The 23,654-nt window shown below is 42.8% G+C and overlaps 1 protein-coding gene across 7 annotated transcripts in view; it reads left to right on the forward strand.

The window, feature by feature from the left end:
• Positions 1-14,055, forward strand: part of LOC126917789 (voltage-dependent T-type calcium channel subunit alpha-1G) — a 105,269-nt gene extending 91,214 nt beyond the window's left edge. For 6 of the 7 annotated variants that reach the window (XM_050725061.1, XM_050725059.1, XM_050725063.1 and 3 more), the window contains 13 exons: positions 645-810; positions 1,162-1,508; positions 1,775-1,967; positions 2,045-2,194; positions 3,047-3,427; positions 4,004-4,196; positions 4,279-4,540; positions 4,626-4,756; positions 4,850-4,999; positions 5,219-5,511; positions 6,398-6,677; positions 7,219-7,478; positions 8,329-14,055. In XM_050725061.1, the coding sequence (XP_050581018.1) occupies positions 645-810; positions 1,162-1,508; positions 1,775-1,967; positions 2,045-2,194; positions 3,047-3,427; positions 4,004-4,196; positions 4,279-4,540; positions 4,626-4,756; positions 4,850-4,999; positions 5,219-5,511; positions 6,398-6,677; positions 7,219-7,478; positions 8,329-9,441 (3,919 nt within the window). In that variant the 3' untranslated portion in view covers positions 9,442-14,055. Of the gene's footprint in view, positions 1-644; positions 811-1,161; positions 1,509-1,774; positions 1,968-2,044; positions 2,195-3,046; positions 3,428-4,003; positions 4,197-4,278; positions 4,541-4,625; positions 4,757-4,849; positions 5,000-5,218; positions 5,512-6,397; positions 6,678-7,218; positions 7,479-7,562; positions 7,589-8,328 lie in introns of all 7 variants that reach the window. The other variant, XM_050725065.1, reaches the window with a different exon arrangement.
• Positions 14,056-23,654: the final 9,599 nt, after the last annotated feature.

Below are 23,654 nucleotides of genomic sequence, written 5' to 3' on the forward strand. Positions count from 1 at the left end.
ACATCAATCTTTGTCAAAGATGATTACGGTCATCCATAAATACTTCATATTGGTTAACGACTCGGTCATTGCGTAATACGTGGCATAACTGCTTCGCGGTAACTGAAAATTTGCTAAACCATTATTTTGTTCCTCGTTTGCATATGGTTATCCAGCGAAAAGACGATGAAAATTCAATCGCAAGATTTTAGTTGCATGAATCACAGCGAGTAGCAAAACTACATTGAATAACGAGAATTAAAATACCATCGTTAACGCGTAATAGAAAAATATCATTTACGTTGAAACTACGAGTGTACTATAGAAAGAAATGGTAAAAACCCATTCGTGGCAGTTCGTTCGCCAGTTAAGTCTTCGATAATTCATCATATCTCAACCAAGGTAAATTTATTTATTCGCATAGTCAAACGCAATATCTCTACAAGTTAAATTAATTAAACTAATTCTGTTTTCTTGTTCAATTATTTGCCGGAGAATGTTGTCGAAGCGAAATATGCAAGTAATGCAAATTGATGGTAACGTCGTATTCGAAACACCGATGTAACATTAACGTAGTCCGCGATAAACGTTGTTCACAATAGATGATCATGTTTATGCTCCAGTTTCTCCTTTGCCGTGGTAATTTTCGCAAAATTACCTTTCAGTTTCAACGGCGGTTATTTACACGGTTCGATAAGAAACGACACGCAAAGCGACACACCGAATAATCGAACGACCGTCCTAACAAGCAATAATCGTAGTCTCAGCCCTAATAATTCCATCGCAAGCCGTAGCTCCTCTATACGGCGTTACACAGCAACCCCTAATCAGGTGAGTCTTGTCAAAAATTTCAAACTCGTTATAAAATATTTCTTTGTCGCGTATTTTGAAAGTCCAGATATCGAGGAAAACGTGCGTAGAAAAAACGCAAACGTATTTTCAAAATTAATCGTCGGTTGATTTTGAGATCGAATTAATGAAATTATTTCAAATTTTACGTATTTTACATAGAAAATGTGAAAATTTGTATCAAAATCGTAATAATACCATGAAGAAATTTACAAATATTAATCGTCGACACGACTTGGTTTTCCAAGTAAAGGATATTTTAACGATCAATTGCGAAAGATAAACTTTGGTAATTCGTAATAAAGTAATCACGGGGATTAATATATTTTAAAGATGCGATGGATTAGCGATCTTTCGCGAAGGAACTCGTTGCGTGGAAACGAAAACATTCAGTCGCCGACGAGAAAAACTTTACCTCTAGACGAGGTGCCTATGCAATGCTCAACGGCACGTACAATCAATAATCTGTCGATGGAGACTGGTCCACTGCCCAGAATTAAACGACTTCCCGATCAAGATGATGACAATCCCCGTACAGACGAACAGACGCCTCCCTTGAATGGTCATGGTAGTGCAAGCAGCATCGAGAGAATTAAAAAAATATTCATGTTTTTTGAACCGAAAGGATGCCTTAAGGAACGTGATGATTACTCGCTTTACATTTTTCCACCGAATAACAGGTACGTTTGTGCGTGCGCGGCACACTTTATGTGCCATATTTCCTTAGAAAGAAATCTATTTACTTCAAGTATTTCGAAACAAGAAAAATACGATTGAACTACTTAATACATTTTTTAATATTCCTTTTTACTTAACGAAAATTCAATATGCTCGGATTGTTAAATATCTTTAAATATCGTCGATACAAATTTTGACTATGATTAAGTGTTCCTCGATTTGACAACGAACGATCGTTCCACAAATCGCAAACGTATTTACGTTTCAGATTTCGCGTTTTATGTCGACGGTTAGTCGATCAAAGATGGTTCGATAACGTGGTTCTCTTTTTCATTGGTCTGAATTGTATCACACTGGCGATGGAACGGCCAAATATACCACCGGATAGTGGAGAAAGACTTTTTTTATCCACTGCGAATTACATTTTTACCGCGGTGTTTGCTGTTGAGATGTTTATCAAGGTAACAAAGGAGTTTTGATATCTCTGCGAAAAACAGCGAGAATATCTTCTACGAAAACGGATTACAATTTGTCGCAGGTTGTTGCATCTGGTATGCTGTACGGCTCCGACGCTTATTTTACTTCAGGATGGAATATTATGGACGGAGTTCTTGTGATCATTTCCATAATCGACTTATCAATGTCCTTACTGTCGGCGAGTAGTCCAAGAATATTTGGAATACTGAGGGTACGTTTCTCTTTTTAACGCGATTCTAACTTAAATCGACTTTTGCATTTGTTTCTCTTCTTTTTCTCTCTTCCTCCTTTTTATTATATATAAAATGCGAAGAAAACACGCCAAAGAGATTTGCGCAGATTATATTCAACGGTATGAAATAGAATAAATTTGTTTTTAATCGTCGTATTCCTCTAATTAAATCAAAGCACTTATTTTCGTTTGTTCCATCGAATTCGAATACTCTATTTTTCACATTTCGACGTACGGTTCAATTTCACGAGATTTTCTATACAGATAGCACTTAATTTCTGCGTATACACAGGCACACAATTTACGCCGTCTTAAAATTGAGATATTTTTGTAAAACGAGCGAATAATTAACCCTTTAATACTCAGTGTCGCGCCTGTCTTGTCACGCCTTTACGCATATCAGAGTTGCTAATGACGTGACAGGGACGTCACTTGACGTAGCAGAGACGTCACTTGACGCCAGGATGCTAATAACAATCGATGAATAAGTATGTGAATAAATCAATGCCCAGCACATGTTGCAATATACGTTATACATGAATATTGCTCATTGTACACGATACATTGTATACAAATTACTCTAATATTTGAAACATTTCCTCATCTAGAGCGATTAATTAAATACTAATGAAAAACATACTTATCCTGACAAGTATCTTCTCAAACTCTTCAAAAACATTCGCGATTATACTTTCCCGTTTTAATCATCCACCACTGAATAAATGAAATGATATGAAATTTACACCGGTTCGGGACACGTAATAATCACGTTTCGCGTAACTTTCCCACCTGTTATCAAATAATCCTAACTTTTAATTCGTATCGTTGCAGGTTTTTAGACTTTTAAGGTCACTAAGACCATTACGGGTTATTAATCGAGCTCCTGGTTTGAAACTGGTTGTTCAGACATTGTTATCCTCTTTACGACCTATCGGCAACATCGTTTTGATATGCTGTACTTTTTTCGTAATCTTCGGTATCTTGGGCGTGCAGCTCTTCAAGGGTGCCTTTTATTACTGCGAGGGGCCTGATATTAAAAATGTACGCAATAAGACGGACTGCCTGGCCGACAAACGCAACGTTTGGTTAAACAGAAAATACAATTTCGACGATCTTGGAAAAGCGTTGATGTCGTTGTTCGTATTATCATCGAGGGACGGATGGGTGAACATCATGTACACCGGACTCGACGCTGTAGGCGTCGATCAACAGGTAACGCGCTCGAGTGCGCCAATTTTATTTGCATATTATATTACCACTTCGCTTAATCTACATATACCCTAGGGTCGCTTATTTTTCCCCCCAAAGTTCTCTCTTTTTAATGCCAACATTGATTTTTAATTCGACCAGATTATCGGTCGCAATACCATAATCCCAAGTAGGATCGTCCTTTAGATTTACTTTCTGCTGGAGGATCGTTTCATCTCCTTTAGAGATTATCGTTTTTACCGTAGTAGGAACGATACTTCCAGTAAATAAAAATGACGTTTGTAACTTGTAAATCGTCCCTGGTAACAGAATTTTTAACAGCTTTGATGATATGTGTTCTTTGGCTAGCGATGTGAGTTTCGATTCTGTCGGTGAAATTACTTAAAAGTTTCAAAACGTCGATGAAAATGTACGTATAAGATATACGTATTCCAGAAAGAGGGTGTGCAAATGAAAATTTTTAATTGTGGCCTTACTTTAACGATTATTAAGAAATAAGTAACTGGTTTATCCTGATTGTAATCCGATTAGGTATAATCTTAGGTATAGTTAGGTATAATCCCTTGTTATCCGTTTCAGCCAATCGAGAATTATTCGGAATGGCGATTGCTCTACTTCATAGCTTTTATCCTGTTGGTTGGCTTCTTCGTCCTTAACATGTTCGTGGGCGTTGTGGTGGAAAATTTTCATAGATGTCGCGAGGAACAGGAGAAGGAGGAACGCGTGAGAAGAGCCGCCAAACGAGCCTTGCAAATGGAGAAGAAACGACGAAGTAAGAAAAGGAAGAGTGTGTTTTGCATTTAACCGAACAGGATCGAAGAAACGAAATTAAAGCCGAACCATTCGATTCGCAGAAATGCACGAGCCACCCTACTACACGAACTACTCAAAATCGAGGCTGTTCGTTCACAACGTTGTGACTTCTAAATATTTCGACCTAGCAATTGCTGCGGTGATCGGCCTGAATGTTGTTACCATGGCGATGGAATTTTACATGATGCCAAAAGCTCTGACTTACGCTCTAAAGATATTCAATTATTTCTTCACCGCGGTCTTCATCCTCGAATCTTTTATGAAACTCGTTGCCTTAGGTCTACATCTTTACCTTAAAGACAAGTATGTCGTATTTTCGTCAAAAAAGAAGAAAACAAAATATTCTTTCGTGCAATATCAAATATTCAAACCGACTATTTCACTCTAGATGGAATCAATTAGACGTAGGAATCGTGATATTATCGGTGGTTGGTATAGTTCTCGAAGAAGTTGAGTCGAAGATCATTCCGATTAATCCTACGATAATTCGGGTAATGAGAGTTTTACGAATCGCTAGAGGTAAGTTACAAAAAAAGAAAAAAAAAAAAAAAAAGAAAAGAAAACAAGAGGACAACGAAAGGGATCGGCTAACGATTGAAACGATTTTTGTAGTTTTGAAGTTGCTGAAAATGGCAAAAGGAATACGCGCCCTTTTAGATACGGTAATGCAGGCGTTACCGCAAGTTGGAAATCTAGGATTACTATTTTTTCTCCTCTTTTTCATCTTCGCAGCTCTTGGTGTAGAACTATTTGGTCGACTAGGTAAGCGCTAAATTATCACAAAGAATTTTTCAAACAACGATTTTCTTCAAAACCAACTTACCCACCTCTCTTTACTTATCCTTTCACGTACAATCGTTTTCCCAGCCCTGTTACAATTTCTGTCCCCTGCTGTCCACGTTGTACATTTTATATTATAGTACCGTATTATAGTACAGTTCCTGTAGGAATTTAGTCCACGATGTATGTTAATTATTGCAGAATGTAACGACGACATGCCTTGCCAGGGTCTGGGGGAGCATGCGCATTTCAGTAATTTTGGTATGGCGTTTCTAACGCTTTTTCGCGTAGCCACCGGCGACAATTGGAACGGTATCATGAAGGACACCCTGAGGGACGACTGCGACGAAGCAGCGGACTGCGTGAAGAATTGTTGCGTGAGCACCATTATAGCCCCGATATTTTTTGTAATTTTCGTGCTGATGGCACAATTCGTTCTTGTCAACGTTGTCGTCGCCGTGCTCATGAAACACCTCGAAGAAAGTCACAAACAGGTGAGAATACTTTATTCGTTGCTCTTAATCGATTTTCTATTTCTATGACTTAAATGTAAATTAGTGTAATCAATAATTATAGCGCGTTGATTGTGTTCTGTAACGCGAACCACTCTTCGTACACTCGTCCATTTCTTCATCCATAATAATCTTTCGACAATAATGATTTTTAATATTTTAAAGTTGCCATATACCTGTTTTCAGTTGTATTTCCCTAACGCTTTCCTTAACATTCGCTCGGACCTTGAACAAACTCCAAACAGCCATTTATCCTGCGTCGAAAACTAATTCTTATTGACACTTATTCCATCTGCCATTCATAAAGCTTATTGTTGTTGCCTGATCCCATAGTTTACGATGCATTCCTTAACGCTTCTTGGGTCTACTAACTTAACGGTTAAATCTTGCAACACATAACATTTCCCTATTAACGCTTCACTCGAGGGCACGTTCCGTACTTTCCAGTAACAATTAGCAAGGATAGTTCCTTGCCGGAAAGTGCAACTGACGAATTCGTATGTCTCGTGTTCTGGAGTTTTCATTTTTCTACCTGCCTCATTCATACGTAGTCAGTGAGACAGTGAAACGGCACCGCTTCGCTCACGTTCAACTTTCATCTGTGCACCGAGTGTTCGAAGTTATTCTTTGTGAAATGTAAAGTTATATTTAAACTTTAAAATCATCGAGACGGTGAATTCGACCGATTCGTGGCTAATCGAGACGAGAATTTACGACTCTCGTTGAAAAGTTACACCGCAAACGGGTCTTTCCCCGAACACGGTCCAACAGATTGTAAAAATATAAATAGCGAAAATGTAGATCTGTCGCGTTAAAACGTAATAAAATTAAAAGAGAATCGATTTAAAGTCTAAAATTTATTTTTGAGATGGAAGACGAGCTTGACATGGAAACTCAGCTGGAGAGAGAATTGGCCGCGGAGCAGGAAGAGCTGTTGGAGGTAGAGGAAGAAGAGGAAGACGAGGAAATAGTGAAACGAGAAAGAGGAGACGATGGTGGCATCGAGGAGGACGACGACGTTAGAGAACGCGAGTCTATTTTAGTGACGAACGAGAAGGTTCTTATTAAGGGGAGGCCTGGTCTTGCCAAAGTTCGTTCCTTGCCTGCGAATTTTATTTACAATCCGCCACAAGAGGAAGACACAGACGGTACGTGTACAGTAAAATATTCGACAACTGAACGTAAATTATGGATGGATCTGGCCAAGCCAGCTCAATCGATGAATCGCGTAACGAATCTCTCAATTTTCCATTTCGCATTAGGCAAAACGATATTTAAAACTTGCATACGATTCGTGGTAATTTATTTTATTCACGAGTGATTATTAAATCTAATTCATTCTTTGATTATTCAAATATTATTTGATTGTCATCTGTGGTGTTACATCTCAATATTAGATACTGGATTCTAATATTTTAGGAAATTTCATATCGGTCTGTTTAAAGCACTTTCGATGTATTTTTGTAATTTTGGGTATCGTCTTTCAAAGATCGAAACTCGTATGCGTATTTAAAATATTTTTCCATATATACTTTTCATAAGAAATTTCCTTATTATGAAATAAGACGTAATAGGCTAAAAGTATTTTATGTTTTTACGTTTATCAGGAAATTTTAAGGTGCACGATAATATGTGATTTTTTTTTTTAACGAATAATCTAAATACTATCGCAATTTCTACGTTTTATAGACGGAACGATTTTCGCGACGTTGTCGCGGCGCAATTCGTATCATCGCTCCAGTTCAAGACCGTCCAAGTTCAAATCGAAGCGTCGACAAACGTTTCACTCGGGGCATAGCCAGAGGAGATCCTTACTGCCGATGCATTTTGAAGTCGCCGAAGTTTTCGAGAAGTCAGTGAGCAATCTAAGCGTGCCTCGGATTATTCCTCAATGCAACTATAGTGCAGCAAACCGACATGCCACCCACGCGCAGCGTCTAAGGTTACAGGTAAAATTATTTTTATTTTCTCTACGGACGACAAATTCTAAGCATGATTAGTTTTGATCGGGATTATAATTTTATTTCCCTTAGGTAGGCAATTTTGTTAACAGTTACAAGTAAGTTTTCAGTTTGCAGATAAATCGATAAAGTAAAAAGAAAATAGCACGTGATGACCCGTTTGTTGTTCTATGCTTTGCGTTCCGAGCACATACGAGAAGCTTCCCAGAAGCCAAACTGATCAACTCTATTTTTTACCAATTTCTCATCTTTCTTACATAAGTAGACGATCAAAGTTTAATTTTTAGAAAACAAACTACATACTCGCGCGAGTCTGTTCATTGCGAGAACAATAAGACATAAACAATAGGAAATTCCGAGATGAATGTGAAAAAGAGCCTTTGCAAACGTCGTCCCTTTTCTTGTTTCTCGATCGATGGAGTTGATCGATGCGACTTCTCGATAGCCTGCGTAATACTATTTCAACCGTATAGTACACGCATAGTAATGTGTTTATCGTTCTATACAAATTTTCAATTACCGTGCACATCAAGGCGTCAAATGCAAACTCATTTGTCACGCTAATTATTTTATTGTTAAACATAGTTTCCGTCGTCTCATTTAATACTTTACCTTTTTACCTTTAAACTCCTTTCAGTGTTAAACTCCTCACAAAAAAAAAAGAGAAAAAATAAGAAAGAAAAGAAAAATCATCATTTACCTTCACAAAGAATCCTACATCTCAAAGTGAATTCCAAAAAGCAACACACTCTGGCACATTTAATTTCCATCGCTATTCACAAAGCAATTAACCATCGCGATTTCTCATCGATTAATATATGCTAATTTACGTTGGCAGGCGACCAGCAGCAACGGACAAGAGAACAAGTGTTTGTTGAGCGTGATCAAACCTTCAACGAGTTCTTCCCCGGTGTCACCGGCCGGCTCGGTAGCCACGCTAGCCTGTCCTAAACTAAGCAGCGAACGTTATCTTTTGCCAACGGCCACTATTTACCCGTCCAAGGCAACGTTGAGTCGCAGGCCATCGAGCGACACGCAGTCACAGTCCGACACGAACGCGAGCGTCGGTACCGCGAGCAACGCTCCTTCCAGAACGCCGAGCGTGTCGAACGATCACACGGAGAACGGTGCATCGAAGGCTAGCAACAAATTGGACGATTCTAAGAAAACGAATAACGAGCGACGGGTATCTGCTCCACCGACGGACGATCTTGACGTGCAGTCGATCATTAACGAAAGGAGACCGTCCAAGCTCAAGTGCGGAAATTCCCTGGGAATGACGGCCAGTGTCGGTGACCAATATCCTCCATCGATTCATACGGGCAGCTACGTATACGTCACCGAGCAACGATCGGAGGAGGTGTCGCCGATATCGACCGGTAACATGAGCGACAGCATGATGGCAAGCACGAGCGCGAGCACGAGCGTGAGCACGAGCGGAAGCGCGAGCGGAAGCGCGAGTGCAAGCGCGAGTACAAGCGCGAGTGGAAGCGCGAATGCAAGCGCGAATGCAAGCGTGAGTACAAGCGCGAATGCAAGCGCGAATGCAAGCGCGAATGCAAGCGTGAGTACAAGCGCGAATGCAAGCGCGAATGCAAACGCGAGTACAAGCGCGAGTGGAAGCGCGAATGCAAGCGCGAGTACATGCGCGAGTGGAAGCGCGAGTGGAAGCGGTGGCGCTAGTGGAAGCGGTGGCGCTAGTGGAAGCGGTGACGCTAGTGGAAGCGGTAACAGGAACGGAATCGCCGTGGTAAATATACCGGAAGCGGTTTGCACGACCATTGGCTCGGACGTTTGCATATACGTGGACGATATCGACTCGATGAGCAGCGACAACCAGTGCACGGTGTCCTCCAACGAGGACACGCTGGACGAGGAGACGCTGGACGAGGATTCGGACGTTTCGTCCGTCACCGCGTTCCATGATGAATCCGGCTTAAGAGAAGAATGAAGGGGAGGTCCGATAGATTCGATAGAGCGTGTTCCGGTGCACCGTCGGATCGTTCTTAAAGTTCAAGATCGAATGGTCGTCGCGCGATCTACACTCCTATCTGAAATTTAGAGAAACGGATTCTAAAAAGAAAAAAAGAAAAATACCAAAAAAAAAAGAAAACAAAAAGCAAAGTAATCGGTTCTACCGAGAAACAGTATAGATTTCTATGCAACTGCTAGCCGACCATGGTATCAACGGCAAAGTACCATGGAGGGTTCTGCGAGGGTTCAATGTTTGGGCTCTAAGAAAGACTGTAGTGCATGACAATATAGTCGTTATATTCTAGTAACTTTGCCGCCGTGAACTTGCCAAAGATAGGGAGCAGGAGGTTTAGGGAAGATCGGGAACATCGGAAGGGTGGATGGATGGCGTTTTCTGGGCAGGTAAACGGATTCGTTGTTGGTCGAGCGAATAACCGAAAGCGAAGATCTATGGGAATCGAAGAACGTGTTCGATCACGGATAGAACAATTGTGTGTTTTCAGCGCGCAAAATGGAATAGTTCGAAGGGATGAGAGATGTGAATGAGAGATCGCGTGTGCGCGAACGTTAGCGAATGGCTGAACGCGCGTGCAAACGACAAGCGAGGGCAACCAAAGAAAAAAAAAAAAAAAAAAAAAAGAAAAGAGAATCAGAAGAAATGAAAAAAAAAAAAGAAATGAAAAACCTATGACAATCTATTATTGCCAGCGGAACTGATCTTACGTTCCGTTAAAAAATACACCGTGGAAGTCGATCCGTAGGAATTGGTAGGATGAAGAACGACGTAGTTCTGCGTCAATAATTAGGGAATTTATGTAGTCGTTAGATAAAAAAAAAAAAAAAAAAGAAAAAAACAAATTTGTCGAGTCTACGCGACAATTGCAATTAATCGGACCACACTTTCTCGCCTTTCCTTTTTCTCCAGCTCGTCGAATAAATAACGCGTGTCGTTCGCAGGAATGTTTCGAGAGCCGCGGCGGATCGTGGGTAGCTCTCGACGGAGAAACAGAAAGGTGCCAAACCGAACACACGGAAAACAATGAGGGAAAATGAAGCATAAACGCGATGAAAGGGAGAAGAGCACGAACGCGAATGGTCATTACCGAAGTGCCAGAAAATCTAGATAAAAAAAAAAGCAGTTTCGGACTATAAAAGAAATTAGGAAAACAGAATAAAAAGTAGCGTAGTCTTATCGCGGAACGGAGATTTTAGCTGCGGAGAGACAGGAAGAACAAACGGAATAAAAAATCTCGTGTATTAACAATAGACGTTAAGAGCTTCGTAATTAAATATTCTCAGAACCAACGTGGTGCGTGGTCGAAACGGGGGAAGAATGGGGAGGCCGAACAAATATTGTTACGATTGGCTAAAGTAATAAACAGCCAGTTCATAGTTTAGTCGATTATAATGGTATTTTTGTCACCTCTTTCACGCTAACTCTATATAACGGAACAAAACAAGCAAACTCGACGATTAGCTCGGAGCTCGAGGTAAATACGATTAGGAACTTAAGACTAAATCCGACGTTGTGATAATCTTTAATACAAATTGAAACTCGTACAATCTATAATCTCTATGTCAATTGGTATTAACTTGGACGGGTTCACGTGGAAAGCTATGACGACACCAGCTGCCGTGTACTTCCGAATAAATCCTGCGGCGACTGACGATGAGTCGAGTATTCTCTTCGTTTCCTTCTCTTCGTTTCTTTCTCGCGTTCTAGAACGTTCTTCTCGTTAACATCTGTGATATACTTTAATCGTAGTGTATTTCCTATATAAAAAAAATAGAGAGAGAGAGAGAGAGAGAGAGAGAGTGAGAGAGAGAGAGAGAGAACAAAAAAGCGCTACAAGGGTAAATGGAGGGAGCGAATATAGCAGGACGACAAGCAGAGAGCAAAGAGCAAAGATGAAGCAGCGATTAAAGAAACAGGAAAATACGAAACGAATGGTAGTGCGACTTTTTAATAAAAATAAAATGAAAGGAACATAAAACGAGGACGAGCGCGGAACTATGGTTTGAAGTGAGAAATAAAAGAAAAAATAAAAAAATAAATATAATAAACACAAATATATAAATACGATAGAAGAAACTCTACTGTACATACATACACTTACGAATATTCTATACTATACACTCGGTGTGGTTTATTTTGATACTACCGCGTGCGGTAATATTTAACGATTGTCGGGGATAAATTCAACAAATTAGAAATGAAGAAAAAATAGTAAAAGAAAAAAAAAATTAAGGAGAAGAGAAAGAAGGAGTAATTAAATAAAAGTAAAAGAAGAGTGCAAGTATAAAGTAAAAAAATTCTATGCCTTCTAACGTTGACGGACGTTGACGAACCTTCGTGCGGTGGTGGTGCCCGCGCTTCGAACGATCAAAGGCAATTGGTGATCTCTCTTCGTTGACTCGAAGTTTCATAGGTTGCTAAAACGTTAACGAGCGCTGTGCGCCACGTTGCTTTTTAAAAGAAAAAAAGAAAAAAAAAAGAATATGAAAAAAGAAAAAAACGATAGTCACGCGACTGAACCGAACGATCGATCGATCGATCGAACGAAAGAAACAACCTTCGGTTCCAATATGATCGATTATCAGCTGCCTCGCGTGTTACGTGTTACTTCGATCGTTCGATAATCATAGGCGTAACGAACTATTTACCAACGCTATAAATAATAATAGTCTGTTTGTGTAACTCGTTGAACCTGTTAAATCGAGACAGCTGTTAATTAATAATCGCCGTGGGGGCGATCAATTTGTTTCAATTACCTGTTAATCGTTAATCGTCCGACGAGAGTGACAATCGTTAGCGAAACGTACGACGGCGGATAGATTTCGGCGGACCCTTTCGTCATCGATCGATCTATCGTACGATCCCGATAGTAAACGAAACTACGTAGTGGTATGGACTGTTCATAGTCGAAACTTACTTCGTTTAAAAGGTCTAATGCAAATCTTGTACGCACAATCACGCCTATTCTACTCTTACGACTTACGTAAAAACGAGGGATCTCCGCTCCAATGTTCTGGTTGTTGCGATTACCCATTCGAAATTGTTACGTTAAACGAGTCAATAAATTTCTGATGAATTTATGGGACGGGGAGGGATCGATGCGATTCATTAATCGTAAGGAATAGATAACGAAGAAATGAAGGAAAGGAAGAAGAACGTGTCACGGAAACGTAGAGTCAAGCTGTTCGTCGAGATGAAACTATTCGTAATGGTGGCGTATTGGACTTCCTTGGACCTTTTAATCAGAACTCCTAGATTATAATGTATCCGTATAATATACATATATATATACATATATAAATGCGTGTGTATATATATATACACGATACACCTACATGATTAACGTATAACGCGCGTCTCTCTGGCACCACGACCGAGTTTCGATAGCTCGATAGCGTTAGACGACTGACCTCCGAATTATAGTTTACTCTAGCCACGGGATGAATCGTGCGACAGCGCGCGAGAATTCGCCGTTCAGTTGCACGAGTATTTGTTTAGCGAAACAGACGGTAAAAAGCAAGCGAAGAGTTTAGAAGATGCGAAAGAGAGGTAAAAAGATGAGTAAAAGAGAGGAAAAAAGGCGAATCTACTTACGTATGTGCGCAACATGGCGATGGAACAATTTCTATCCGCGAGAGAATCCGATGAAGACGAAAGAGAAGAAGAAAGGGAAGTTGTGTTAGAATAAAGAGAAGGAAAGTGGAAAATGAAAAGTGGGAGAAATGGAAGAAAAATATAAACGAATAAAATTAACAAAATGAAGAGTATATACATATATGCGTACATACATACGTGAACACATATACGTATATATACACATAGTTACGTGAATAATAAGTACAAGAGATGAAATCGTGCACGCGCACGTACATCAGAGTTATTAAACGTGTTATTCAGTGTACTTGTTGCCGCGTGCCTCTCGAGTCTGTTCTTCGCCCCTGAACGAGGCAGTGCGTAATCGTCTATTTAAGAAAAAAAAAAGGAAAACCAATAAATGAAAAGTAACAAAAAAGAAATAAAAGAGAGAAAAAATTACAAAAAAAAAGAGAAGGAAGAAACAGATATAAAGAGGTAAAAAAAGAACAATAATGGAGGAGGAAGGGTAAGGAAGAAACGCGATGAAAGCCAGGGGGAATAAGGAAGAAGACGGTAGAGGGAAAAAGAGAAAATGTAAAATAAAGAAAAAAGAAAAAAAAAGAAATAAAACGAAGAATGGCTAGCCGCCCTCAAATGTATCGTGCTATTTTAATTACAACAGTAACGTGTACCAGGCATGGTCCATACGACCGCCGAGAAGCGTCCTTTTTGTCTGCCTGATGCGTACATGTGCGTATACGTGAATTTTTTCGGGGAGAAGTCTAGCCACGCGAATGTTCGGTTGAATTTCGAAAGAAGAAAGGGAAAAATTAGGAAAGGGAAGAGAGAGAAAATGAGAGTATGGGAGAGAGGTGGAGAGAAAGGTTGAATGCGTGAGTGCGAATGTGCGAGAGAATGGAGGAACACGACGATAGAAGCGTAGAACAAGACTAAATATGTACAAATGTAATAAATTGAATGACGATTACGTTGAATTGACTTCATGACTTTTTATTTATTACTTTCCCTTCCATTTTGTTTTTAATTTAGTGAACGCTTTGGATTTCTAGAGCTTAATTTTGCGTAATAGAAATGAAAGATATATACAGGGTGTTCGGCTACAGGTGTAAGGAAATTCAAGTGCCTGCACGCGGGCAAACCTCCTTACACGAACGAAAGAAGGTTAGCCTAAACAACGGGGCGCAATGATTCCCAAATCGAAAGACACACATGGGTGATAGTTTATCTCGTAAAAGTCGTAGACCTTGACCAACAAGCAAGAAGATCGTGAAATTTAGAGATGTAAACGACCCTCGCGACGTTTTGCAAAAGAAATGGTAGATTGAACATTAAACCTGTTTACTCATAGAAATCCATAAAAAGTTTGGGTGGAGTTATTCGATATTAAAATACTCTTACTTAATATACTTATAAATAAATTTAATACTTAAAATACTTATTTATATCTTACTAAATACCAAAAGTACTTATTATTAGTTACACTTCTAAATTATATCTGAATTATATTTCACTAATGTAATATACCATAGATACATTGATACGAACGCCTAGTGTATTTTCGAGCTATCGCAGGGAGACGCGGTCGTTAGAATACGCGTCAACGGGAGTCGTAAATTCCCGTTACGATTGCAATAATCGACACCACGAATAGTTCGATCCCCTGATTTCGGTTAGGATAATAGGGGTGATTCAGTTAGTATAACACTGTGGTTCACAGAATTAAAGTATATATATTTTCAACACTTTATACAATCACACAAAGTAGTAACGCCGTTGGTTAAGATACAGATAATGAAGAGAAGGATTATTCTTCGATGAGAGAGTGATAGGAGCTGTCGGACTTGTGGGCACCGCGAGAGATGATGGAAACCTCTTCGAGATGTAGGAACGGTGAGGTTTGTAGGAAATGTAGGAACTCTAGGCACCGTGAGAGCCGAAGAAATACTCTAAAGTTCGTTCTGATGTGATTACGGAGGAAAGCTCGGTATGAGTGTGCCCTTTGAACGAAGAACGCGGATTTGTTGCTTACATTTTTTGTTAGGAAAGGTGAGGACAAGAATCCGCGCTACCCATTGGCTAAGACGTTAACGCTTGAAGATGGGAGATGTAAGCATCCCATCGGCATGACTCGTGGGAAAATCCAGACATTTCTATTCTATAAATGCCTGGTTTTCCCTATCATATAATTACCAGTTTTTCCCGTTATAAATACCAGCTTTCTCCGTAATCTTTAAGCACTCTCAATAGACCTAATGACATTTTTAAGTACCACATATAAACCCAAAATACTTGCAGGATTCAAGGTTCCTGCAAGATAATGAAACTCGGTTTATGGTGGGCCTTAGGTTTATTGAGGGTTTCTCTAACGACGCTTGGGCCTTTACGGTCAGACAATAGAAGACGTCGCGCGGACCTCTTCACGCGACGTAATACCTAGTCAGGATATACCTAGGTAATACCAGGTAATACCTAGCAGTCAATTAACTCATATTACTTGCCATATAATTAATAATTATACCAGTTATACAGTCAATTAGTTTACTGTATAGCGATACAATTAGTAATTACATATCAAATAAAATTGATTGCCCGGGTCTTATCACGTGGAGGTACTGCGAATGGAGGCCCACGCTATCTGCAACCGATTCACCCTCCATTTACGCAAAACAAAATTTTAATAACTTATCAAATAAATGCTCCTTTTGGCGTGCGTTTGCATAATGTTGAAAACGAACAGCAAAAGGAACTTTAGGAAGAAAAACCGATGCGTTGAAAAAGAATATTCAAAAAAATAAATATATAAAAAAAGAAAAATAAAAGACTACGTTACTGCGGCCGCTTAAATTATGATCGGTGAACAAGAACTCTAATATCGCGTACAAATTTGATTACAATTGGTACAATTTTTTAAGTGTGGTAAGTGAGTAAATCAGGCGAATCGAGATTTTTATTCTTCGTTTCAAGGTGCATAAATATGGTTGTACAGAATCAGCTCACAATGCACGTGACATAGGTACCTATCTAATGATTAATTAAGGCCAAAACGCACGCATTCCACGGTCTCCTCCGGCGTCCAACGGTGTCCAACGGTGACTTACGGTGCAGCCCAGTCTGGATCATCCAAAATTCTGTTCGCGGCATTTGGAGATACAAACCGGACTGCTGCGTAGTTCTTAGCTTGGTATCGTTTTCCAAAGATTAATCAACTGATTAATTTTTTGGAAAACGATGCCAATTACCAGGTCTCACCACGAGGAGGTGACTACACAAGAGACCCGCCCATGGGTTATTTAACATTACACATCGATCTCGACATTCAACTTATTGATAGAATGTCGAGTTCCGACTCTACTTGACCATGGGCCTGCGTAAAGAAATAGTTGCTTCGTAGCATAACTGCGAAACACATATCTCCAACGCAGCACTTACATGAATCTTTACAAACGTAGAACAAAACATACATAACGCAACAGCTATCACCCACACAACGATTACATAGATCAGTACAAATATCTTACAATAATTGGTATCCCTAGTGGCAGCATTCGGTATCAAAGACACATTTATCTAACTTGGAACGAATGAAAGAAAATGAAGCTAACGAACGAACTAACAAACTTACGCGACGTACCCCCGTGCAACGGATAACCCGAAGGATTAGCGGAAAGCCCAAGTATTGACCATAACTCGATTCCTGTTTCGCCGTTCGAAACTTATACGAGTCGCGGTCGATGGCGCCGACCGATGATGCCAGTGATCCGGAGGTGATCCAGCCGTGGATCCAGCACATAGGCCGGCAACTTAACACACTCCAACTGAACAAGTGGAACCCGGGGAGGGGCCGCTGAACAGGATTACGAAGGCATGGCCCCAACTGAACAGTGGGGCCCACCCCCGCGGGCCCGAACAGAATTACGGAGGACGTGAAATTACAGGTCCCTGCCCGAGTACCGAAGTACCAATCGGACAGGAGTGCAGATCCACGACTGAATCCTTAACAGATTCGCAAGCATCAGCGGCGCGACGACAACTCCCGCGATCCGGTGCGAACGTCGAGCAGTCGTCGAGCAGTCACCAAGACTGAGGTGTGCTTGGGCCGCCTTACGAGTCCGAAGAGTTGTCCAGTGCACGTTGACCCGCACGTACCCGGAATACGCACGAGCGAATACGTCACGCGACAGTTTGAAACAACTGAGCGATCGCGAACCGACAAATCGCGAGTACAATTTTTCGCTCCAAGATGGATAAGTATCGTTGTACAGAATGAGCTCACAATGCACTTAACATAGATATCTATCTTACGATTAATTAAGGCTAAAACGCACGCATTCCAAGGTATCCAACGTCGTCCAACGTTGTCCAACGGTGTCCAACGTCGTCCAACGGTGTCCAACGGTGTCCAACGTCGTCCAACGGTGTCCAGCGGTGACCTACGATGCAGCCCAGTCTGGATCATCCAAAATTCTGTTCGCGGCATTTGGAGATACAAACCGGGCTGCTGCGTAGTTCTTAGCTTGGTATCGTTTTCCAAAGATTAATCAACTGATTAATTTTTTGGAAAACGATGCCAATTACCAGGTCTCACCACGGGGAGGTGACTACGCAAGAGACCCGCCCATGGGTTATTTAACATTACACATCGATCTCGACATTCAACTTATTGATAGAATGTCGAGTTCCGACTCTATTTGACCATGGGCCTGCGTAAAGAAATAGTTGCTTCGTAGCATAACTGCGAAACACATATCTCCAACGCAGCACTTACATGAATCTTTACAAACGTAGAACAAAACATACATAACGCAACAGCTATCACCCACACAACGATTACATAGATCAGTACAAATATCTTACAATAATTGGTATCCCTAGTGGCAGCATTCGGTATCAAAGACACATTTATCTAACTTGGAACGAATGAAAGAAAATGAAGCTAACGAACGAACTAACAAGCTTACGTGACGTACCCCCGTGCAACGGATAACCCGAAGGATTAGCGGAAAGCCCAAGTATTGACCATAACTCGATTCCTGTTTCGCCGTTCGAAACTTATACGAGTCGCGGTCGATGGCGCCGACCGATGATGCCAGTGATCCGGAGGTGATCCAGCCGTGGATCCAGCACATAGGCCGGCAACTTAACACACTCCAACTGAACAAGTGGAACCCGGGGAGGGGCCGCTGAACAGGATTACGAAGGCATGGCCCCAACTGAACAGTGGGGCCCACCCCCGCGGGCCCGAACAGGATTACGGAGGACGTGAAATTACAGGTCCCTGCCCGAGTACCGAAGCACCAATCGGACAGGAGTGCAGATCCACGACTGAATCCCCAACAGATTCGCAAGCATCAGCGGCGCGACGACAACTCCCGCGATCCGGTGCGAACGTCGAGCAGTCGTCGAGCAGTCACCAAGACTGAGGTGTGCGTGGGCCGCCTTACGAATCCGAAGAGTTGTCCAGTGCACGTTGACCCGCACGTACCCGGAATACGCACGAGCGAATACGTCACGCGACAGTTTGAAACAACTGAGCGATCGCGAACCGACAAATCGCGGGTACAATTTTTCGCTCCAAGATGGATAAGTATCGTTGTACAAAATGAGCTCACAATGCACTTAACATAGATATCTATCTTACGATTAATTAAGGCTAAAACGCACGCATTCCAAGGTATCCAACGTCGTCCAACGTTGTCCAACGGTGTCCAACGGTGTCCAACGTCGTCCAACGGTGTCCAACGGTGTCCAACGTCGTCCAACGGTGTCCAACGGTGACCTACGATGCAGCCCAGTCTGGATCATCCAAAATTCTGTTCGCGGCATTTGGAGATACAAACCGGGCTGCTGCGTAGTTCTTAGCTTGGTATCGTTTTCCAAAGATTAATCAACTGATTAATTTTTTGGAAAACGATGCCAATTACCAGGTCTCACCACGGGGAGGTGACTACGCAAGAGACCCGCCCATGGGTTATTTAACATTACACATCGATCTCGACATTCAACTTATTGATAGAATGTCGAGTTCCGACTCTATTTGACCATGGGCCTGCGTAAAGAAATAGTTGCTTCGTAGCATAACTGCGAAACACATATCTCCAACGCAGCACTTACATGAATCTTTACAAACGTAGAACAAAACATACATAACGCAACAGCTATCACCCACACAACGATTACATAGATCAGTACAAATATCTTACAATAATTGGTATCCCTAGTGGCAGCATTCGGTATCAAAGACACATTTATCTAACTTGGAACGAATGAAAGAAAATGAAGCTAACGAACGAACTAACAAGCTTACGTGACGTACCCCCGTGCAACGGATAACCCGAAGGATTAGCGGAAAGCCCAAGTATTGACCATAACTCGATTCCTGTTTCGCCGTTCGAAACTTATACGAGTCGCGGTCGATGGCGCCGACCGATGATGCCAGTGATCCGGAGGTGATCCAGCCGTGGATCCAGCACATAGGCCGGCAACTTAACACACTCCAACTGAACAAGTGGAACCCGGGGAGGGGCCGCTGAACAGGATTACGAAGGCATGGCCCCAACTGAACAGTGGGGCCCACCCCCGCGGGCCCGAACAGGATTACGGAGGACGTGAAATTACAGGTCTCTGCCCGAGTACCGAAGCACCAATCGGACAGGAGTGCAGATCCACGACTGAATCCCCAACAGATTCGCAAGCATCAGCGGCGCGACGACAACTCCCGCGATCCGGTGCGAACGTCGAGCAGTCGTCGAGCAGTCACCAAGACTGAGGTGTGCTTGGGCCGCCTTACGAATCCGAAGAGTTGTCCAGTGCACGTTGACCCGCACGTACCCGGAATACGCACGAGCGAATACGTCACGCGACAGTTTGAAACAACTGAGCGATCGCGAACCGACAAATCGCGGGTACAATTTTTCGCTCCAAGATGGATAAGTATCGTTGTACAAAATGAGCTCACAATGCACTTAACATAGATATCTATCTTACGATTAATTAAGGCTAAAACGCACGCATTCCAAGGTATCCAACGTCGTCCAACGTTGTCCAACGGTGTCCAACGTCGTCCAACGGTGTCCAACGGTGTCCAACGTCGTCCAACGGTGTCCAACGGTGTCCAACGGTGACCTACGATGCAGCCCAGTCTGGATCATCCAAAATTCTGTTCGCGGCATTTGGAGATACAAACCGGGCTGCTGCGTAGTTCTTAGCTTGGTATCGTTTTCCAAAGACTAATCAACTGATTAATTTTTTGGAAAACGATGCCAATTACCAGGTCTCACCACGGGGAGGTGACTACGCAAGAGACCCGCCCATGGGTTATTTAACATTACACATCGATCTCGACATTCAACTTATTGATAGAATGTCGAGTTCCGACTCTATTTGACCATGGGCCTGCGTAAAGAAATAGTTGCTTCGTAGCATAACTGCGAAACACATATCTCCAACGCAGCACTTACATGAATCTTTACAAACGTAGAACAAAACATACATAACGCAACAGCTATCACCCACACAACGATTACATAGATCAGTACAAATATCTTACAATAATTGGTATCCCTAGTGGCAGCATTCGGTATCAAAGACACATTTATCTAACTTGGAACGAATGAAAGAAAATGAAGCTAACGAACGAACTAACAAACTTACGCGACGTACCCCCGTGCAACGGATAACCCGAAGGATTAGCGGAAAGCCCAAGTATTGACCATAACTCGATTCCTGTTTCGCCGTTCGATACTTATACGAGTCGCGGTCGATGGCGCCGACCGATGATGCCAGTGATCCGGAGGTGATCCAGCCGTGGATCCAGCACATAGGCCGGCAACTTAACACACTCCAACTGAACAAGTGGAACCCGGGGAGGGGCCGCTGAACAGGATTACGAAGGCATGGCCCCAACTGAACAGTGGGGCCCACCCCCGCGGGCCCGAACAGAATTACGGAGGACGTGAAATTACAGGTCCCTGCCCGAGTACCGAAGTACCAATCGGACAGGAGTGCAGATCCACGACTGAATCCTCAACAGATTCGCAAGCATCAGCGGCGCGACGACAACTCCCGCGATCCGGTGCGAACGTCGTGCAGTCGTCGAGCAGTCACCAAGACTGAGGTGTGCTTGGGCCGCCTTACGAGTCCGAAGAGTTGTCCAGTGCACGTTGACCCGCACGTACCCGGAATACGCACGAGCGAATACGTCACGCGACAGTTTGAAACAACTGAGCGATCGCGAACCGACAAATCGCGAGTACAATTTTTAGCTCCAAGATGGATAAGTATCGTTGTACAGAATGAGCTCACAATGCACTTAACATAGATATCTATCTTACGATTAATTAAGGCTAAAACGCACGCATTCCAAGGTATCCAACGTCGTCCAACGTCGTCCAACGGTGTCCAACGGTGTCCAACGTCGTCCAACGGTGTCCAGCGGTGACCTACGATGCAGCCCAGTCTGGATCATCCAAAATTCTGTTCGCGGCATTTGGAGATACAAACCGGGCTGCTGCGTAGTTCTTAGCTTGGTATCGTTTTCCAAAGATTAATCAACTGATTAATTTTTTGGAAAACGATGCCAATTACCAGGTCTCACCACGGGGAGGTGACTACGCAAGAGACCCGCCCATGGGTTATTTAACATTACACATCGATCTCGACATTCAACTTATTGATAGAATGTCGAGTTCCGACTCTACTTGACCATGGGCCTGCGTAAAGAAATAGTTGCTTCGTAGCATAACTGCGAAACACATATCTCCAACGCAGCACTTACATGAATCTTTACAAACGTAGAACAAAACATACATAACGCAACAGCTATCACCCACACAACGATTACATAGATCAGTACAAATATCCTACAATAATTGGTATCCCTACTGGCAGCATTCGGTATCAAAGACACATTTATCTAACTTGGAACGAATGAAAGAAAATGAAGCTAACGAACGAACTAACAAACTTACGCGACGTACCCCCGTGCAACGGATAACCCGAAGGATTAGCGGAAAGCCCAAGTATTGACCATAACTCGATTCCTGTTTCGCCGTTCGAAACTTATACGAGTCGCGGTCGATGGCGCCGACCGATGATGCCAGTGATCCGGAGGTGATCCAGCCGTGGATCCAGCACATAGGCCGGCAACTTAACACACTCCAACTGAACAAGTGGAACCCGGGGAGGGGCCGCTGAACAGGATTACGAAGGCATGGCCCCAACTGAACAGTGGGGCCCACCCCCGCGGGCCCGAACAGGATTACGGAGGACGTGAAATTACAGGTCCGTGCCCGAGTACCGAAGTACCAATCGGACAGGAGTGCAGATCCACGACTGAATCCTCAACAGATTCGCAAGCATCAGCGGCGCGACGACAACTCCCGCGATCCGGTGCGAACGTCGTGCAGTCGTCGAGCAGTCACCAAGACTGAGGTGTGCTTGGGCCGCCTTACGAGTCCGAAGAGTTGTCCAGTGCACGTTGACCCGCACGTACCCGGAATACGCACGAGCGAGTACGTCACGCGACAGTTTGAAACAACTGAGCGATCGCGAACCGACAAATCGCGGGTACAATTTTTCGCTCCAAGATGGATAAGTATCGTTGTACAGAATGAGCTCACAATGCACCGTACATAGGTATCTACTTTACGATTAGTTAAGCCTAAAACGCACGCATTCTACGGTGTCCCCCGGTGTCCAACGATATCCAACGATGTCCAACGATGTCCAACGATGTCCAACGATGTCCAACGATGTCCAACGGTGTCCAACGGTGTCCAACGATGTCCAACGGTGTCCAACGATGTCCAACGGTGTCCAACGTCGTCCAACGATGTCCAACGATGTCCAACGTCGTCCAACGGTGTCCAACGATGTCCAACGTCGTCCAACGGTGTCCAACGATGTCCAACGTCGTCCAACGATGTCCAACGTCGTCCAACGGTGTCCAACGATGTCCAACGGTGTCCAACGATGTCCAACGACGTCCAACGGTGTCCAACGGTGTCCAACGGTGTCCAACGGTGTCCAACGATGTCCAACGATGTCCAACGATGTCCAACGTCGTCCAACGGTGTCCAACGATGTCCAACGATGTCCCACGGTGCAGTCCAGTGTAGATCATCCAAAATTCTTTTCGCGGCTTTTGGACATCCACACTGAACCAATGGTGTCCCACGTTGCAGTCCAGTGTAGATCATCCAAAATTCTTTTCGCGGCATTTGGAGATCCACACTGAACCAATGGTGTCCCACGTTGCAGTCCAGTGTAGATCATCCAAAATTCTTTTCGCGGCATTTGGAGATCCACACTGAACCAATGGTGTCCCACGTTGCAGTCCAGTGTAGATCATCCAAAATTCTTTTCGCGGCATTTGGAGATCCACACTGAACCAATGGTGTCCCACGTTGCAGTCCAGTGTAGATCATCCAAAATTCTTTTCGCGGCTTTTGGAGATCCACACTGAACCAAAGGTGTCCCACGTTGCAGTCCAGTGTAGATCATCCAAAATTCTTTTCGCGGCTTTTGGAGATCCACACTGAACCAAAGGTGTCCCACGTTGCAGTCCAGTGTAGATCATC

The sequence above is a fragment of the Bombus affinis genome, chromosome 6 (assembly GCF_024516045.1).
Source record: "Bombus affinis isolate iyBomAffi1 chromosome 6, iyBomAffi1.2, whole genome shotgun sequence".
Lineage (NCBI taxonomy): Eukaryota > Metazoa > Arthropoda > Insecta > Hymenoptera > Apidae > Bombus > Bombus affinis.